This window comes from Pelophylax lessonae (genome assembly GCF_965119305.1).
Source record: "Pelophylax lessonae genome assembly, chromosome: 4".
Lineage (NCBI taxonomy): Eukaryota > Metazoa > Chordata > Amphibia > Anura > Ranidae > Pelophylax > Pelophylax lessonae.
This window is the reverse complement of record NC_138771.1, coordinates 352,558,559-352,578,562: the sequence shown is the minus strand read 5'-3', so window position 1 is coordinate 352,578,562 and position 20,004 is coordinate 352,558,559. Positions and strand designations below refer to the sequence as shown.

The 20,004-nt window shown below is 43.8% G+C and overlaps 1 protein-coding gene across 3 annotated transcripts in view; it reads left to right on the top strand.

Annotated features, from left to right (window-relative positions):
- Positions 1 to 20,004, top strand: part of ARHGAP26 (Rho GTPase activating protein 26) — a 771,897-nt gene that overhangs the window by 162,816 nt on the left and 589,077 nt on the right. For all 3 annotated transcript variants that reach the window (XM_082255674.1, XM_082255673.1, XM_082255672.1), the window contains exon 2: positions 13,499 to 13,594. In XM_082255674.1, the coding sequence (XP_082111800.1) occupies positions 13,499 to 13,594 (96 nt within the window). The remainder of the gene's footprint in view (positions 1 to 13,498; positions 13,595 to 20,004) is intronic.

Here is a 20,004-nt window from a genome sequence, read left to right as displayed (position 1 = left end):
TGGTCTCTGAGCTTCTGCATATCTTGGCAAATAAATGTAACCTCAGCCTTAACCCCCCTTTATGTCCGTGGCTAGGGTCCCGATGGAAGTGTTACAGTTTGTGACCGCTGAGAGTATATCTCTCAGCGTGGATTCTGATTCCTCAGAGCCTAGGGCCTGTGTAGAATATATAGCAAAGAGGTCTGCCTGTGTACTCATTGTGTCCCAATCCTGCAGTGGGATAGCAGATTCATACAGAGGCACTGTATCATTAGTCTCTGAATGTTCCCCACTACACTCACCAGGGGAGGAAGACACTAGGAGCGGATCCTTAGGAGCAGGCTTTGTGATGCTTCCCTGTACTTGCTCTTGGACGGCTGAGGAGGAAGGCTGCCATCTTGGGTCGCATGGTCCGTGGCTGACTGAGAAGCAGAGCCCCGCTTAGACATAGCCTCTAGGGCAGTGATGGCAAACCTTGGCACCCCAGATGTTTTGGAACTACTTTTCCCATGATGCTCAACAACACTGCAGAGTGCATGAGCATCATGGGAAATATAGTTCCAAAACATCTGGGGTGCCAAGGTTCGCCATCACTGCTCTAGGGAATACCGTCAGATGGTAGGTTAGGATGTAGGCAGTCTAGCAGTGCGATCGGTGTTGTTCCGTACAGGATAGGAGAAGTGCCAACAGGATCAGAAGCAGGTGATTTGGCGGAGAGCTGTGTGTGTGGCCGACCCACATCTGCTGCCAAGCCACGCCCCCTAGTCTATAGCTTAACGCAGTAGAAGGCCCTGGCAGGCCTTTGAAGAAGAGAATTTTGTGGTTTTGTGTTAAAGGTAAATTCCCATCAAGCAAAGTTTTTTTTAGATAACCATGCTAATGGCCCGCACACACGATTCGAAAATTGAAAGAAAAATACTGCTTTCTAAGCGATCATACGATAATCTGACCATTTCAAGACCTGATCATGACAGTTCATCAGATTATTATCCGATCGGACAAGCACAAAAATGTTTATCGTAGCATACCAGATCTTAAGAGTTTTGTTTAACCAGTACAGTTGTCTGAAAATACACTACAACTCATTACATCCCTTCTGATTTTTTTATTCTGTCGTACGAGAATGTTCGGAACTTTGGTAACCTCTCCATTTTCGATATGTAAATAGCATGCAAAAAAAAAAAACGGACGATCTGTTGTTCGATTTTTTTCAGATCGAGTGTATGGGCTATTAGGATATTATATAATTTTTTTTTTCCTCCATCTTGTTTTCTGGTGTGATATACAAATGTTTGTAGAAGTTGGCAGGGTTTCATCAGCAGAAAGTTGGCAAGTGCAACCAAGCCAGTGTTTCAACACAGACATGCTGTGTACAATTTAATAATCCTCACTTCACAGGTGCAAGCAAGAAATCAGATCTCAAAGTGTCGCCATAGACATTAACAATGCTGTATACGTTAATGTGTCTGACTCATGCTCCCTTTCATTAGTGAAGGTAGTTGTATCCTGCAATTTCTGTAATAGGTAATTGCACTTAGCTGGTTGTCACTGCAGAAAGAAAATTTTCACTACTTGTGGATATACTGTAGTCTCATTTCTGCAGAACTTTATAGAAGTAGCTAGCTGTAGATTCACACAAAAAATGCTAGATTGATGCTAGTTCTATTAGTTTTAGATTAAAAAATTGAACTAAAACCTTTTTTTTTTATATCTGCCGAGGATGGTACCATCCTCCTGTTTTCATAATCCTGCACATTTTATCAGCTGTTTGAGGACTTGATGTTCAGTTGTGAGCCGACATAAGCACACTGGCAACTGTGACCGATATCACCAGAGGCATACCTTGAGAGCTTTTTGACAGCCAAAGCATTGGACTGTATTAGCAACCAGCAAGAAATATGTTGCACTGTGGTGTCTGCAACAGCTGAAATATTATTTTTATTTTATTTGAACTTTAATTGGTAACACAATCTCAATGCACGAACAAAGAAAAATTCCTTAAAGCATAAAAGCGCAATGCAACGCATGCAAAAATTCAATCCATGTGCGCCTCCTTTCTTCCATCCCCTGAAAATGTCTGTTGTGCAGACGAAACGCGTGTAGGGCGAGACCAGTGAATCATGATGTTATACACCTGCTGATGTCATCTAATGTGGTGTTTTTTTGCTCTGGGGATTCTTTTATATTTGTGAGTATAACAAAAAGACAAAAAAAAATCCAATGTGCTAGAGTATAAATAAAAAGCCGCCAGGACTAAGAGCAAACACCCATACTCCAAAAATATAAAAACAAGAAGAAGTGCAAACTATTAATGTGAACTGTTATTAAAAGTTCATAAATGTGTACAAAAACCAATCCACAGAAGTAGTAGCAGGAACCGGACCACCGATGGTGACAGATGTATAGATTCAAGGAAAGTAAAGGGTGACTTAAGCTCTTAACTTCACACCCAAAGTGAGTAATAAATTCTGTTTACCAGATTATAAGACCACTAGTTTATAGGTGGTCAAATAAAGCATATGACAGCAGGTCTCTCATAAGGTGAAAAACTCATTCGGCAAGCATATACGGATCCCAGGGGATAAGAAACAAAAAAGGCTTCCATAGTGCATTAAAAGATATCTCTTTAATAAAAAGGGTAATATTGCACTTACAGATTCCAAGATATATAGATGCGTATAAACAGCAAATGTAGCGATGTTCCTGTGGGCTTTTTCTCGTGCATCTGACTCCAGGTGAAAATAGCCAATCTGGTAGAGCTAGCGTGATGACGTAGATGCCGTGGAACCCCTACGCGTTTCGTCACAGATAACGTCCACTGGGGTTGGTCCAATAGTATCCTATTTATATATATTTTTTTGATGGTTTTATATATAAATTTTTGATATACTGTATGTTAGTTTTTCGTCATTTGTAATCTGGATTATTTAGCGGTGTTCCTGTGGTCTTGGTCTTTGACTTTTATTGGAGTGGATTGGTGTTTGTCCACATTTTCTGGACTTTTAATAACCGTTCACGTTACTAGTTTGTTTTAGCGCTGCACTTTTTATTTTTATATTTGTGGGTATATTTGCTTCAAATAATACGACTCTATGGTCCTTTGCTCTTTCCCCCATTTATCCCTATCTGATGAGTGGTCTTTGAAGACTCTGGAGTCTGCGATATTTCGTTTGGTGATCTCTTATAATTTGGAGATCATTACCATTTGGTAAAAGAACCGACACACTTGCCCATGTTTTATTTCTGGATTTTCCTTGTGTTTCAGGAATATACACTCACCGGCTACTTTATTAGGTACACCTTGCTAGTACCATGTTGGACCCCTTTTTGCCTTCAGAACTGCCTACGCTCGTAATGGCATAGATTCAACAAGGTGTTGGAAACATTCCTCAAAGATTTTGGTCCATATTGACATGATAGCATCATGCAGTTGCTGCAGATTTGTCGGATGCACATCCATGATGTGAATCCCCTGTTCCACCACATCTCAAAGGTACTCTGTTGTATTGAGATCTGGTGAATGTGGAGGCCATTGGAGTACAGTGAACTCCAATGTCGTGTTAAAGAAACCATATTGAGATGATTTGAGCTTTGTGACATGGTGCATTATCCTGCTGGAAGGAGCCATCAGAAGATGGGTACACTGTATTCATAATGGGATGGACATGGTCAGCATCAATACTCCGGTAGGCTGTGGCATTTAATCGATGCTCACTTTGTACGGGGCACAATGTGTTCCAAGAAAATGTCCCCCCATGCCATTACACCACCACCAGCCTGAACCGGTAATACAAGGCAGGATGAATCCATGCTTTATGTTTACGCCAAATTTTGACCCTACCATCTGAATGTCGCAGTTGAAATGGAAACTCATCAGACCAGGCAACGTTTTTCCAATCCTTCTATTGTCCAATTCTGATGAACCGGTGCGAATTGTAGTCTCAGTTTCCTGTTCTTAGCTGACAGGAGTGGCACCCGGTGTGGTCTGCTGCTGTAGCCCATCTGCTTCAAGGTTCGATGCAGTGGCAGAACTGCCAAGGTTGCAGCAGTCGCACTTGCAACTGGGCCCTGGAGTTCCGCCACTGGGGGGAGCTCGCTGACTGACTGCTTCTGGCACAGCGTTCCGCCCATTACTCCAAGCAGATCAATGTCGGTTGGAGGAGAAAGTCAGCTGATGGGCCAGTAGAGTGAGGGGGGAAAAGATCTCCCCTGCGTTAGCCAATGTGAAGACAGAGTCCCCATGTTGGGAGAGCTGGTACTGGAGGCACTGTGAAGCCAGGCTGAGAGCGCTGAGCAAGAAGGGGGGATCGACTCGCACTGAGAACAGGTGAGTGCCAGTGTCACCATCCCATTTCCCTCACCATCCCTCTGCCACTGATCCCATCCCTCCACCACCATCCCGTCCCCCCCTCCACCACCCCTCTCCACTGATCCCAACCCTCTGCCACTAATCCCATTCCTCCACCACCATCCCTTCCCCCCTCCACCATCCCTCTCCACTGATCCCATCCCTCCACCACCATCTCACACCCCTCCCCACTATCCCTCTACCACCATCCAATCCCCCTGACCATCCCTCTGCCACTGATCCCATCTCCTTCTATCACCCCCCCATCCCTCCTCACTAATCTTATCACTCTACCACCATCCCATCCATCATCCCTCTGCCACTGATCCCCCCCCCCCCACCATCCCTCTCCATTCATCCCATCCCTCTACCACCATCCCATCCCTCTACCACCATCCCATCCCTCTCACCATCCCTCTGCCACTGATTCCATCCCTCCCACCATCCCTCTGCCACTGATTCCATCCTTCCCACCATCCCTCTGCCACTACAAAGACAAGGAAGACTCACTGCTCCAGGTGAATCAAGAAGCCTGATGATGTACAGGTGCCCGCCTCGACTCGCCACCGCAGACAATCAATATACCAATGTAATGATTAAGCACACTTGCTAGTGTGTGAAACGCGTCTACCTGTTTTTCAACATTGGGATGTTCGGTTAATAAACCAGAATTTTGATGATACCTGGAGTGCAGCCATTTCTTCTATATTGATCCCTCTGCCACTGATTCCATCCCTTTGCCACCATCCTATCACCCCCACCATCCCTCTGCCACTGATCCTATACCTCCACCACCATCCCATCCCCCCCACCATCCCTCTGCCACTGATCCCATCCCATCCCCCCACCATCCCTCTGCCACTGATCCCATCCCTCCATTACAACCATCCCATCCCCCCCACCATCCCTCCGCTACTTATCTCCCCCCACCATCCCCCTGCCCGTGATCCCATCCCTCCACCACCATCCCCCCCACCATCCCTCTGCCCCTGATCTCATCCCTCCACCACCATCCCTATCCCCCCTACCATCCCTCCGCCATTGATCCCATCCTTCCACCACCATCCTATCCCCCCACCATCCCTCTGCAACTGATCCCATCCCATCTCCCATCCCTCTGCCACTGATCCCATCCCTCCGCCACCATCCCATCCCCTCCAACATCCCTCTGCCACTGATCCCATCCCCCCACCATCTATTTGCCACTGATCCCATCCCCCCATCATCCCTCCGAAACTGATCCCATCCCCCCACCACAGCAATCCCACCCCCACCATCCCTCTGCCCCAGATCCAATCCATCCACCACCATCCCATCCCTCCCACCATCCCTCAGCCCCTGACCCCATCCCATTGCCACTGATTCCATCCCTCCCACCATCCCGCTGCCACTGATTCCATCCCTCCCACCATCCCGCTGCCACTGATCCCATCCCTCCCACCAGCCCTCTGCCACTGATCCCATCCCTCCCACCAGCCCTCTGCCACTGATCCCATCCCTCCCACCAGCCCTCTGCCACTGATCCCATCCCTCCCAACAGCCCTCTGCCACTGATCCCATTCATCCCACCAGCCCTCTGCCACTGATCCCATTCCTCGCCCCTTCATGGTTTCTTGCACCGGGGCCCTTAAGGTTGTAGTTAAACCTCCCGTTCGATGTGTTGTATGTTCTGAGATAGTTTTCTGCATACCTTGGTGTAACGAGTGCTTATTTGAGTACATGTTGCATTTCTATCATCTCAAACCCATTCTCCTCTGACATCAACAAGGCATTTTCATCCACGCAAATGCTGCTCACTGGATATTTTCTATTTTTGGACTATTCTCTGTAAACCCTAGAGATGCTTGTGCGTGAAAATCCCAGTAGTTTGGCAGTTTTTGAAATACTCAGACCAGCTGTCTGGCACCAACAACCATGCCATGTTCAAAGTCACTTAAATACCCTTTCTTCCCCATTCTGATGCTCGATTTGAACTTCAGCGAGTCGTCTTCACCACATCTAGATGCCTAAATGCATTGAGTTGCTGCCATGTGATTGGCTGATTAGCAATTTTTTTTACCAAGCAATTGAACAGGTGAACCTAATAAAGTGGGTGTAAAGCCGGTGAGTGTAAAAGTGCTGCATCACCCTTTTACACTAAGTGCACGTTTCTTTTTGGGTTTAAATGCATACGTGCCAATGCACACGCTGTGATGAGAACCTACTCTAAATGTAGCACACACTGCCCATGTGTTAATAGGCAGGATGTAAATGAAAAACAACATTGGTATATTTATTTAATAACATTTATTTAACATTTGCATTGATTTGAACAATGGTTAACGGAGTGGGTTTAGTGCTATGGTTTTTATTTTTCTCTGTGAAAAAGTGATGGTAAACCATTGTGATTAGAATAAAGGCCCGTACACACGTACCGATCGTCGGCATACAAACGTCGGCGGACGAAAGATCTGCCGATTGTACGCGTGTTAGTATGGTGCCTCCGACAGATGTCTGCGCACAATCCGCGGACAAAAGTCTTTCTTGCAAACATGAAAATTTTTGTCTGCGGACACCAGAACGGACGATTGTTCGCCTGTCAGTACAGAATTCGGCCGACAGACCGCAGATTTGCAAGACTGGGCATGCTCAGAAAATTAAAAACACAGGGAAAGTTAACCATTACATGACATCACTTCTGCAGTCAGCTGAAGTCTGCAGACAAAATTCTTGTGCTGTCCTTGTGCTGTCTTTGCACTTTTCAACAGACACCGACATCCCGGGGAGAAAAGAGGAACATTTGTATGCCGACCATCGGTACGTGTGTACGGGGCTTTAGACTAGATTACATTTCTGAATGCAAACACCTGGTCAGGTGACAGCTGTTAGGCCTCATTTGCAGGTTAGTTGAGGTGGTTGACCTGGGGTTTTACTACCCCCTGACAAGCTAGCTGCACGTTAGTGGTCAGTGGTACCATCACCAATGTTTTTGAATGTTCTTTCTAGCAGGAATTTCCCAATGCTTCAATAAATCTATACATATAATAAAAAGCACTCCTAAAACTTTTAGGCATCATACATACATGCATACATAAGCTGACAACCGTGTGAGGGGTCGTCTTTGCCCTCATGGGATGCACAGGTGTTCCACGCATCCACATGCAGGTAGTCCCATTCGTGTCAGTTGGGATGCAATAGCTGCACCTACACAGCCACTTCTCCCAATTTGACATTAGTTCGGGTGCAGGTGCATGTCTCTGAACTTGCATTGTCTGCATTCGGCGACACGCGCCTGGATGTCAAATTGTCAGTGCAGAAGCTGCGATCTAGATTATATTAATAAGGCTGCGTGCAGTGGAATACATAGAACACCTATGCATCCCGTGCAGTCAAGAAATGGCCCTCACACAGGTGTACACATTAGTAGACCCGTGTGAATGAGGCCTTTTTTCCCTGGTGCTAATTTCTGATGGCCACTCTTAAGTGATGTTATATTGTGTTCGATTACTTTTATCATGTTTTGGATTTCTACCACCACTGTGACTCTGTCTCTAAACTTAAAGTGTTCCTAAACCCAGGACCCTGTATTCACTAGATCGGGTCTACCACAAATTCAATTATTTTAGTAAATCTAAACAGCTAAATACCTTTTCTCATCCGTAGCGTATAGCAGTCTTGTGATTTGCTATCCGTTTCAGGTGAAGCCTTTAGGAGGAGTTTTCATACTGCACTGAACTGTCCTATGAGGCTGCAGAGATCCTGACCCTCTGTCTGGACATGTCTTGACAGTGCTGATCGGTCCTGTGCTGATCACATGCACTCTCCCAAAGAAAAAAAAAACAAACCTCTCTAGCAATACACACCAAACTGAGCATGTGCAGATTTCCTCCAAAGGCTCTGTCTTATCCACACATGTTTTGGAGTCAGTGGAAAAGGAGGAGTATCCGTGCATAAAAGATCAAGCAGCCCTTTAACACAATGCAGAGGATTAACCACTTAGGTTCCACAGTGAGTATAACAAGCATGCTTTACTGCACATCCAGACTGATTTTACTGTTGTGGGTTAAGAAACACTTTTTAAAGGCTAATTTACACATTTACTGCATTGCAAAATGCTTGTCATCACAAGGACACATAGAAAACAATTGTTTCATGTGAGTTTTATTCACACAGCAACGCAGATTGGTGCTGTGCTGCTGAATGCTGCGATAAAATGCAGACATGCTGCATTTAATCGCAGTGTATTGTACAGGACCACATGGTGCTGTACAGCAGCACAGTGCATTGCTGGAATGAAATTTACTTTTGTACAATTCATATAAAATTTGTACAAAAAAAATAAAAAATAGGGCGCTGTGTGATGCACTGAATTGCACACCACACTGCCCCCTAGTGCAGTAAAAAAACAGCTGCTAGAGAGGTAAAGCCCTCCAGCAGCTATCTGTTCCTATTTTAATATAGCCTTTATGTCTAAAAAACCATGCTCCTTGCAAAGACCATGTCTTTCTCCCACTTCTCATGCGCTGCATATCACCACTGTTATCCAGCTGTATTATCTGCTGCGGTGCTGTGATTCCTCCTGTCAGCCGCTAAATCCTACAAGACACAGTAGTTTTTTGGGGGGCCAGCGGGAAGAACCACAATGCAAGGAGCACATTTTTTAGTCTTTTTGTTTTAGGGACAGATCCTTAAAGTTTGTCTAAACCAATCATATGTCCTATGTTTGTAGGCCATTATGATAATGACAGACATCCCTGGCTGGATATTTTTGGGTGGAAAGTGAATTGGCTGGCTTGAATTTCCCCAGCTGATCACTGTTTTTCCCAAAATAAGTCGCCGCAGGTTATATCTGAAGAATTCTATTCTTCCATAGGCACAAACATGGACATTTGCCCAATTTGTAGAATGATCCTTTGTATAAAAGTTAATTTGGCAGCTGGATCAAGTCTGCACAGCCAGCTGCCATCCAAAGTCTTTAGACCGTTTAAAGCGAAGTCCAAGAATTCTTTTTTATTTTGGGATAGGGCTAGAGCCTCTATTGGTTTCTTTTTTGGTCCATGCTCCATTAGAGAGAGATTAAAAAAAAGTCTGCTCCAATCTAAACAATATACAGATATTTAACACGTGTGCAGAGGCTTAATTGAGAAAATTAGGTGTTGACAGGTGGTTAGACCCGTTAAAACCTAATATATTTTATCTGGTTTTAAGCAGAGACATTTTTTTATTTTTATTGTAAAGTAAATTGCTGGTCCATTCTTGGTACTGTAACTCCCCTTGTATAGTAAATTGCTGGTTTATTCTTGGTGCTTTAACTCCCCTTATATAGGAAAGTGCTGGTTTATTTCTGGTACTGTAACTCCCCTTGTATAGTAAAGTGCTGGTCCATTCTTGGTACTGTAACACCCTTTGTGTAGTAAAGTGCTGGTCCATTCTTGGTACTGTAAAACCCTTTGTGTAGTAAAGTGCTGGTCCATTCTTGGTACTGTAACACCCTTTGTGTAGTAAAGTGCTGGTCTATTCTTGGTACTGTAACACCCTTTGTGTAGTAAAGTGCTGGTCCATTCTTGGTACTTTAATTCTCCTTGTATAGTAAAGTGCTGGTCTGTTGCTGCCTGGTACTGTAGCTCCCTATGTACAGTAAAGTGCTGGTCCTTGGTACTGTAACTCCCTTTAATGCTGGTCTGTTTCTGGTACTGTAGCTCCCTATGTACAGTAAAGTGCTGGTCCTTGGTACTGTAACTCCCTTTAATGCTGGTCTGTTTCTGGTACTGTAGCTCCCTATGTACAGTAAAGTGCTGGTCCATTCTTGGTACTGTAACTCCCCTCGTATAGTAAAGTGCTGGTCTATTTCTGGTACTGTAACTTCCCTTGTACAGTAAAGTGCTGGTCCATTCTTGGTACTGTAACTCCCCTTCAATTATGTCCCTTGGCTCCATATGTAAACTTAAGTACACTCTACATGCAAATATTTGTCATGTATGGCAAGGTGAAAAGGGTTTATTTAAAATGCTGCCCATTAGGGAAGCGTCCTTCGCTCAGTTCTGTGTGATACCTCAGCTGATGCCTCCTGGGATATCTTATTTGGATATACCAGGAGGTTCTAGAGAAGCAGGGCGGACGTCATTTTAAAGATTTTAAAGAAAGCAGAATAAGGTGATCAGACACACTCACAAAAAACTGTGCACTTTTTCAGATAGCAGAAGGACCTGTTCACATTGGGTGTGTTTTCTATCCCAGTCTCGACGCAAAAGACTGCAGTGATCTGCGTTTAAAAAAAATAATTAAAAGAGCATGCTGTACTTTAGAGCTGCAACGAACGATTATTTCCATAATTCATTAGTTGGACAGTTATTATTTTGATTAATCAGATAAAAAAACTCAACAAAAGTTTGGTGTGCACTTTAGTTATTATGTAGAGTTTAAAAAACAAAACAAAAACATTTATTCTTGAATATCTATATGCAGTGGTAAATATACAAAACCACACTGAGAATAACAGAAGATATATATATGGTGGGCATAAAAAAAGAATCATCCCCCCTTTTTCAAATCACATTTTGTTGCTTTACAGCCTGAAATGAAGACCCACAGTTTTTGTTTTATCCAGCTGTATTTACTCAGTGCAACACCAACATGTCAGAAAAATAAAAAAATTCAAAAACGGGATCACTGAGTTGGAAAAAGGATCACCCCCCTCCTAAAAATGACTTGTATACTCAAATATGGTGTAGCTTATCTCCTTCTCATTGGCGCACACAGCCATTTGGGTTTAAATTGTGATCAGCTGTGGTCATTTTGATTAGCTCATCATGAAAAGAGCTTTACTGGAGCATTTCAGTCCTTGATAGTGCAACTGAAGCAAACAATTAACTATGGGTGACGAGGCCACGGTCACCTGGATCTCCTGGATAAAGTTGTTGACAGACACAAGTCAGGAGATACAAAAAAAAAAATTCAAAGGCTTTATCAATGCCTAGAGGCACAGTGAAGTCTATTATTAAGAAATGGAAATATTTGGTACAACACAGACCCTTCCTGGATCAGGACGTCACTCCAAACTGGATGAAAAAGCCATGAGGAAACTAGCGAGAGGCTACCAAGAGGCTTACAGCAACTCTGAATTAGTTGCAGGAGTTTATGACAGAGTGGTCATTGTGTGCATGTGACAACAATATCGCAAATTCTCCATTATTTTGCCTTGTATGGGAAGGTTGCAACTTGCAAGAATAAGACCACTCAAGTAAGGCCACATGCTTTGCTAAAACACACCTTGAAAATTCTGAGAACACACGGAAGAAGGTGTTCTGGTCGTATTAATATTAAATGGAATTATTTGGCCTCAACACCAAACGAAGTGTCTGGCAAAAATCCAATACAGCTCACCATCAAAATAACCCAATTCCTACAGTAAAGCATGGAGGTGGTAATATCCTCTTATGGGGGTGTTTCTCTGCAGCAGGGACTGGGGCACTTGTCATGATAGCAGGAAAAATGGATGAGGAAAAATGGATGGGGAAAAATACCTTCAAATTCTTGAGGGAAATCTCCCAGAAACTTGTCAATGGGAAGAAGGTTTACATTCCTATATGATAATTACCGAAAGCACACAGCTAAATGATCACACAGTGGTTGAAGGAGAAAAGGGTGAATGTCCTTGCATGGCTTATTCAGAGCCCAGATTTAAACCCAATTGAAATCTGTGGAATGACTTGAAAACTGCAGTCCACAAATGGTCACCATCAAATTTAACTGAACTTGAACAGTTCTGAAAAGAAGAGTGGGCAAATATTGCAAAGTCTAGATGTGCAAGGTTTGTAGAGACATATCTCAATAGACTAAAGGCTGTAATCAAAGCACAAGGTTGTTCAACAAAATACTGATGGCCCATTTTCCAACTCGTTGATTGTATGTTTTAATTTTTTTTTTTTACATTTTCGGACATGTTGGTGATATATCTCTCTCTTGGATGTTCTAAATTGCAATTTAGAAAATACAGCTAGATTTAAAAAAAAAAAAATGGTGTCGGCCTTCAATGGTTTGCAGATTTTCAGACAGGACTATAATATAACATTTATGCATGACAGACTTCCTTTTCATAGGCAGGTAGCTTGATACAAGCTACCTGAACCTGCTGTCACAAAGACATTTAGTAGAAGCAGCATGCTTTTTGTATCCCGATCATGATGGGGTTAAAAAAAATGGAGAGGGCAGGGTAGTTGAGGGTGAATAGGGGTTGAGGGCTGAAGTGGTTGTGTTGCACAATAGACAAAGATATATGGTATAAAAGTCCATAAGTAAATGTAACGGACACCTTTATTGGCTGCTGGTTCCAATAAGAGCTAGAAGGGACTCTGGGAACACCAAGAACAGAAAGAGCACCACCATCTAAGTGCAGTATGACCGCAATTTAATGTATAAAAGGTAAGAAATACACCCACAAGGTTAAAAATAATTCCAGCATAAATGAGGAAGGTGGTGTTAATCGGCTCTACTTTTGGGTGGTAGCGATTGGTGTGTTGGTGGCCAGAGGTCGGGGGGTGCTGGTGGCTCCTAGGGCTTCCTGGTAAACTCGAAGACACTCGGGGGCACTGATGACATAGCAATGCAATCTGATTCGCACTGCGATTTGCGAACTGTATTTGGACTGTTGGTGGCGTAACATTGACACCCGCAGCAGTTTGATGAACAGAGTGCGATTCTGATGCGGTGCGGGAAATGCACAGGAATCGCTGCATCAGAACACTGTTGCTGTGAATACGACTGAAAAAAATAATTAAATTTGTGACATTTCAATAAAGTTTGAGGAAAGAAGGCGGCTGTATTGGTGGTTCTCTGTTTTTCAGTCATCAGCAACACTACCGAAACCGCGCACACCAGCGCTTTTGTGGCTTATCTACAAATCTGTTCATTTGATGTAATAATTTTATTAAGCAAGAATGTAAATGCGTGGCAATTATGTCAAACTTGAATTTGAATTTAATATTATCTCAAATATTTTAAATGTTTCTAGTATTAGCAACTTTCCTCTGGTGTGAACGTAGGATATTTGATTTAAATGTAAAGAAATCCATTGATCATATCAGCAGGTTTTCTTTACAAGCCTATTAAACCTACTGCGCATGCAGGCAGTGTGTAAACAGGTTTATTATGTTCCTCTCTGCACGTGTCTGAATCATTTCTCTTTCCCCACAGCTCTGTCATCCGCAAAGAGGAAATTTGCTGGTTCACTGAATGAATTCAAATTCCGGTGCATCGGTGATGCAGAAACTGATGATGAAATCTGCATTGGTAAGTGAAGGCTGTGCTGTGTATTGGGACTTACCTGTTACGTGGTCTCTAAATTGAAACTATTCCAAGAGATTTTACTTGAAGAGCTAGTTATATCCTGCTTGACATTAATGCCAGTGTGTTCAGAAAGCCAAACGTTACCTAACTGACAGGCACCCTACCCACGTGGTAGCTAATTCATCACATCTGCCTGTTGGTTCATGTTTTTGCTCCCTAGTGTGCTTATTACTGTGTGTGTATGAATCAGGCTAGTGCTAGTTAACTAATATGTTGCAAGCTTTGTTAGAGAACTCTGGAGCCCAGCCTATGGCACAGAGGCCACATGTGGCCCTATACCACTTACTGTGTGGCCCTCAGGGCCCCTGCTGACAGTAGTCTTGTTTTACTTTGCCTGGGTGCTTGTTCAGGTCAGTAAAGATAAAATATTCTTTAGACTGGGTTCTAGTAGTTAAGTGGCTTTTTATTTCTTTCCCATTATCTTACTTTTTTTTGTGCTACCTGTCCTTTTTCACTTTTTATGTGTTTTACTCTCTGATCTGTTCTAATGGACCATGCAAAGCAAAATATCAAATGTGGCACAACTCATTTTTAAGGGGGCTGTTGGGAACTCAAAGGTGGAAGCATTGATCTCTAAAGGGCTGTAAAGGCAGTTGTCTCTAGCAGTCTCGTATGGTGTGTCTTTAGTCAGTGACTTCTCAGTCTCCAAAAAACTGGACCATACCCGTAATCTCTTTTTGCCTGTTTGATAGCGTTCTGTAGCATTACATTTGTTGCATGTCATGTGCGGCCCTTTGGTGATTTTCAGGGGCTGCACTTTTGCCCCCCTGCATCAAGAAAGTTGACGACCGCTGTTCTAGAGAGACAGGACACAATCCAGCCACAGCTTGCCAATAGCAGCTGCACAATGTATGGAGTTTTACTTTTAAAAGAAATAGGTAGCAAGGCGCTTAAAACTAGGGATGATCGAATGGTTCGGGTCGACCATCGGTTCGACCCGAACATTTGGTGTTCGAAATTCGGCCGAATTCCGAACCTTTTGTGGTAAAAGTTCGGAATTCGGCCACCAGAACCGCCCAAAATGCAATGGGACAGGACTTGGGCTTTAAAAGCCCGTGATTGGCCCAGAAACATCAGTAAAAGCCAATTGAGGGGGCAGGAGTCTGCTAGGAATGTGATTGGAGTGACTACGGGGTCCAGAGGCCAATCAGTAGTGAATACGCCCCCCCCAGTATATAGCATAGCCCCGCCAAACCTCTTGCACTGTAATACAGGGGCTGTGGAAGAGAGTGGAAGCATTTGTTTTTCTCTGCTGTATGGAGCTGTTCTTTTAGTGTGAGGAAAGGGATATGCAGTGTAGTTAGGGTAATATATACCACTATAGTTAGATTCAATATAGTTTTCGTAGGGATACCTTTAAGTGTCAGTGTGACCGTAGTGTAGTTTAGGTGACCTGACTCTGCCATGTCAGGGTGACCATAGTGTTGTTTAGGGTGAACTGACTCTGCCATGTCAGGGTGACCATAGTGTAGTTTAGGGTGAACGGACTCTGCCATGTCAGGGTGACTGTAGTGTAGTTTAGGTTGAACTGACTCTGCCATGTCAGGGTGACCGAACTCTGCCATGTCAGGGTGACCGTAGTGTAGTTTAGGGTGAACTGACTCTGCCGTGTCAGGGAGACCGTAGTGTAGTTTAGGGTGAATTGACTCTGCCATGTCAGGGTGACCCCACTATGCAGATTCTGGGTTAGGGGTATATATATATATATATATATATATATATATATACAGTGGGTACGGAAAGTATTCAGACCCCCTTACATTTTTCACTCTTTGTTATATTGCAGCCATTTGCTAAAATCATTTAAGTTCATTCTTCTTCCTCATGAATGTACACATAGCACCCCATACTGACAGAAAAACACAGAATTGTTGACATTGTTGCAGATTTGTTAAAAAAGAAAAACTGAAATATCACATGGTCCTAAGTATTCAGACCCTTTGCTGTGACACTCATATATTTAACTCAGGTGCTTTCCATTTCTTCTGATCATCCTTGAGATGGTTCTACACCTTCATTTGAGTCCAGCTGTGTTTGATTATACTGATTGGACTTGATTAGGAAAGCCACACACCTGTCTATATAAGACCTTCCAGATCACAATGCATGTCAGAGCAAATGAGAATCATGATGTCAAAGGAACTGCCTGAAGAGCTCAGAGACAGAATTGTGGCAAGGCACAGATCTGGCCAAGGTTACAAAAAGATTTCTGCTGCACTTAAGGTTCCTAAGAGCACAGTGGCCTCCATAATCCTCAAATGGAAGACGTTTGGGACGACCAGAACCCTTCCTAGAGCTGGCCGACCGGCCAAACTGAGCTATCGGGGGAGAAGAGTCTTGGTGAGAGAGGTAAAGAAGAACCCAAAGATCACTGTGGCTGAGCTCCAGAGATGCAGTCAGGAGATGGGAGAAAGTTGTAGAAAGTCAACTAGGGATGCACCGAAATTTCGGCCACCGAAATTTTCGGCCGAAAATGAGCCTATCCCATTTCGGCCGAAAATAGGTTAAAAGTGCCGAAATTAATGGCCGCCGTGAGGAAGGAGGAGGGCGCAGCGCAGGTTTGAAAAGTCCCTGATTCTCCCGTCCGTAGGATAGGAGAATCAGTCTTTTCAATTTGGCTGCAGCCGAGCGGAGCGTCTGTGACACCTCGTCTCTCACACAGCCCAGCAGCGAGCAGTTCTCACCCCTCCCAGACACGGACAGGAGAGGAGAAAGACTCACACAGCTCATCCTCCTCCCCCCTCCCACCCCAGGTTTTCTGTGTCTGCCCGGGGCCGCCCACTCTCCTATCTCGACGTATGTGCAGGACAGAGAGAGGGATGTGGGCGGGAAATATGAAGAACAGCAAGCAGCTACACATTCCAAGCCTCATGATACCTGAGCCATGCAGCCTCTGCCTCGTCCTCGGACCTTGAATGAGTGAGCACTGCATTTACACTTTTCATTACACTGTCCCCATCTCCCTCCCTTGTCTCCCCTATCTGCCCCCCCCCCCCCCCTTCTGTTCTTCCAAGTTCCATTGAGCACTTATGCAACCATAAAAAATTGACTGCTTTTTTTTATTTGTTTGATCATTATGCTGAGGCAGCTTACATATGGAATTAGTATTATGCAGCATGAGGGGTTAATGTATTGTCACTACTGCATTAGTGACCAACCAGTGGCAGTTAATTAACCCCTTTGTGCTGCATTAGTGCAACCAGTGGTAATTAACACTGATACTGGTTGCACTAATGCAGCATAAAGGGGTTAATTAACTGCCACTGGTCGGTCACTAATTCATCAGTGACCAGCAGTGGCAATACATTAACCGTTACCTCATGCTGCATAATACAAATACCATTGGTAATTAAATTAACCTCTTGCCAACCCATCACAGTACATATACTGTGACAGGGTGGGAGCGACAGGTGTACGTCGCTGCCTGTTTTTGGTGTATGCCCCTCTTCTATCTGTTAAAATTTTTTTGGGGAAAAAGTCATTTTCGGTTTCGGTTTCGGTTTTCGGCCAAAGGCATCCTGCATTTTCGGTTTCGGTTTCGGCCCAAAATTTTCATTTCGGTGCATCCCTAAAGTCAACCATCACTGCAGCCCTCCACCAGTCGGGGCTTTATGGCAGAGTGGCCCGACGGAAGCCTCTCCTCAGTGTAAGACACATGAAAGCCCGCATGGAGTTTGCTAAAAAACACCTGAAGGACTCCAAGATGGTGAGAAATAAGATTCTCTGGTCTGAGACCAAAATAGAACTTTTTGGCCTTAATTCTAAGCGGTATGTGTGGAGAAAACCAGGCACTGCTCATCACCTGTCCAATACAGTCCCAACAGTGAAGCATGGTGGTGGCAGCATCATGCTGTGGGGGTGTTTTTCAGCTGCAGGGACAGGACGACTAGTTGCAATCAAGGGAAAGATGAATGCGGCCAAGTACAGAGATATCCTGGACAAAAACCTTCTCCAGAGTGCTCTGGACCTCAGACTGGGCCGAAGGTTTACCTTCCAACAAGACAATGACCCTAAGCACACAGCTAAAATAACGAAGGAGTGGCTTCACAACAACTCCGTGACTGTTCTTGAATGGCCCAGCCAGAGCCCTGACTTAAACCCAATTGAGCATCTCTGGAGAGACCTAAAAATGGCTGTCCACCAACGTTTACCATCCAACCTGACAGAACTGGAGAGGATCTGCAAGGAGGAATGGCAGAGGATCCCCAAATCCAGGTGTGAAAGACTTGTTGCATCGTTCCCAAAAAGACTCCTGGCTGTATTAGATCAAAAGGGGGCTTCTACTAAATACTGAGCAAAGGGTCTGAATACTTAGGACCATGTGATATTTCAGTTTTTCTTTTTTAATAAATCTGCAACAATGTCAACAATTCTGTGTTTTTCTGTCAGTATGGGGTGCTATGTGTACATTCATGAGGAAGAGGAATGAACTTAAATGATTTTAGCAAATGGCTGCAATATAACAAAGAGTGAAAAATTTAAGGGGGTCTGAATACTTTCCGTACCCACTGTATATATATATATATATATACATACACACACACACACACACACACACACACACACACACACACACACACACATATATATATATATATATATATATATATATATATATATATATATATATATATATACAGTGGGTACGGAAAGTATTCAGACCCCCTTAAATTTTTCACTCTTTGTTATATTGCAGCCATTTGCTAAAATCATTTAAGTTAATTCTTCTTCCTCATGAATGTACACATAGCACCCCATACTGACAGAAAAACACAGAATTGTTGACATTGTTGCAGATTTAGTAAAAAAGAAAAACTGAAATATCACATGGTCCTAAGTATTCAGACCCTTTGCTGTGACACTCATATATTTTACTCAGGTGCTTTCCATTTCTTCTGATCATCCTTGAGATGGTTCTACACCTTCATTTGAGTCCAGCTGTGTTTGATTATACTGATTGGACTTGATTAGGAAAGCCACACACCTCTCTATTTAAAACCTTCCAGATCACAATGCATGTCAGAGCAAATGAGAATCATGAGGTCAAAGGAACTGCCTGAAGAGCTCAGAGACAGAATTGTGGCAAGGCACAGATCTGGCCAAGGTTACAAAAAGATTTCTGCTGCATTTAAGGTTCCTAAGAGCACAGTGGCCTCCATAATCCTCAAATGGAAGACGTTTGGGACGACCAGAACCCTTCCTAGAGCTGGCCGTCCGGCCAAACTGAGCTATCGGGGGAGAAGAGCCTTGGTGAGAGAGGTAAAGAAGAACCCAAAAATCACTGTGGCTGAGCTCCAGAGATGCAGTCAGGAGATGGGAGAAAGTTGTAGAAAGTCAACCATCACTGCAGCCCTCCACCAGTCGGGGCTTTATGGCAGAGTGGCCCGACAGAAGCCTCTCCTCAGTGTAAGACACATGAAAGCCCGCATGGAGTTTGCTAAAAAACACCTGAAGGACTCCAAGATGGTGAGAAATAAGATTCTCTGGTCTGATGAGACCAAAATAGAACTTTTTGGCCTTAATTATAAGCGGTATGCGTGGAGAAAACCAGGCACTGCTCATCACCTGTCCAATACAGTCCCAACAGTGAAGCATGGTGGTGGCAGCATCATGCTGTGGGGGTGTTTTTCAGCTGCAGGGACAGGACGACTGGTTGCAATCGAGGGAAAGATGAATGCGGCCAAGTACAGGGATATCCTGGACAAAAACCTTCTCCAGAGTGCTCTGGACCTCAGACTGGGCCGAAGGTTTACCTTCCAACAAGACAATGACCCTAAGCACACAGCTAAAATAACGAAGGAGTGGCTTCACAACAACTCCGTGACTGTTCTTGAACGGCCCAGCCAGAGCCCTGACTTAAACCCAATTGAGCATCTCTGGAGAGACCTAAAAATGGCTGTCCACCAACGTTTACCATCCAACCTGACAGAACTGGAGAGGATCTGCAAGGAGGAATGGCAGAGGATCCCCAAATCCAGGTGTGATAGACTTGTTGCATCTTTCCCAAAAAGACTCCTGGCTGTATTAGATCAAAAGGGGGCTTCTACTAAATACTGAGCAAAGGGTCTGAATACTTAGGACCATGTGATATTTCAGTTTTTTTCTTTTTTAATAAATCTGCAACAATGTCAACAATTCTGTGTTTTTCTGTCAGTATGGGGTGCTATGTGTACATTCATGAGGAAGAAGAATGAACTTAAATGATTTTAGCAAATGGCTGCAATATAACAAAGAGTGAAAAATTTAAGGGGGTCTGAATACTTTCCGTACCCACTGTATATATGTATGTATGTATATATATATATATATATATATATATACCCCTATACAGAAGTTCAGATGTCATGCCTGCC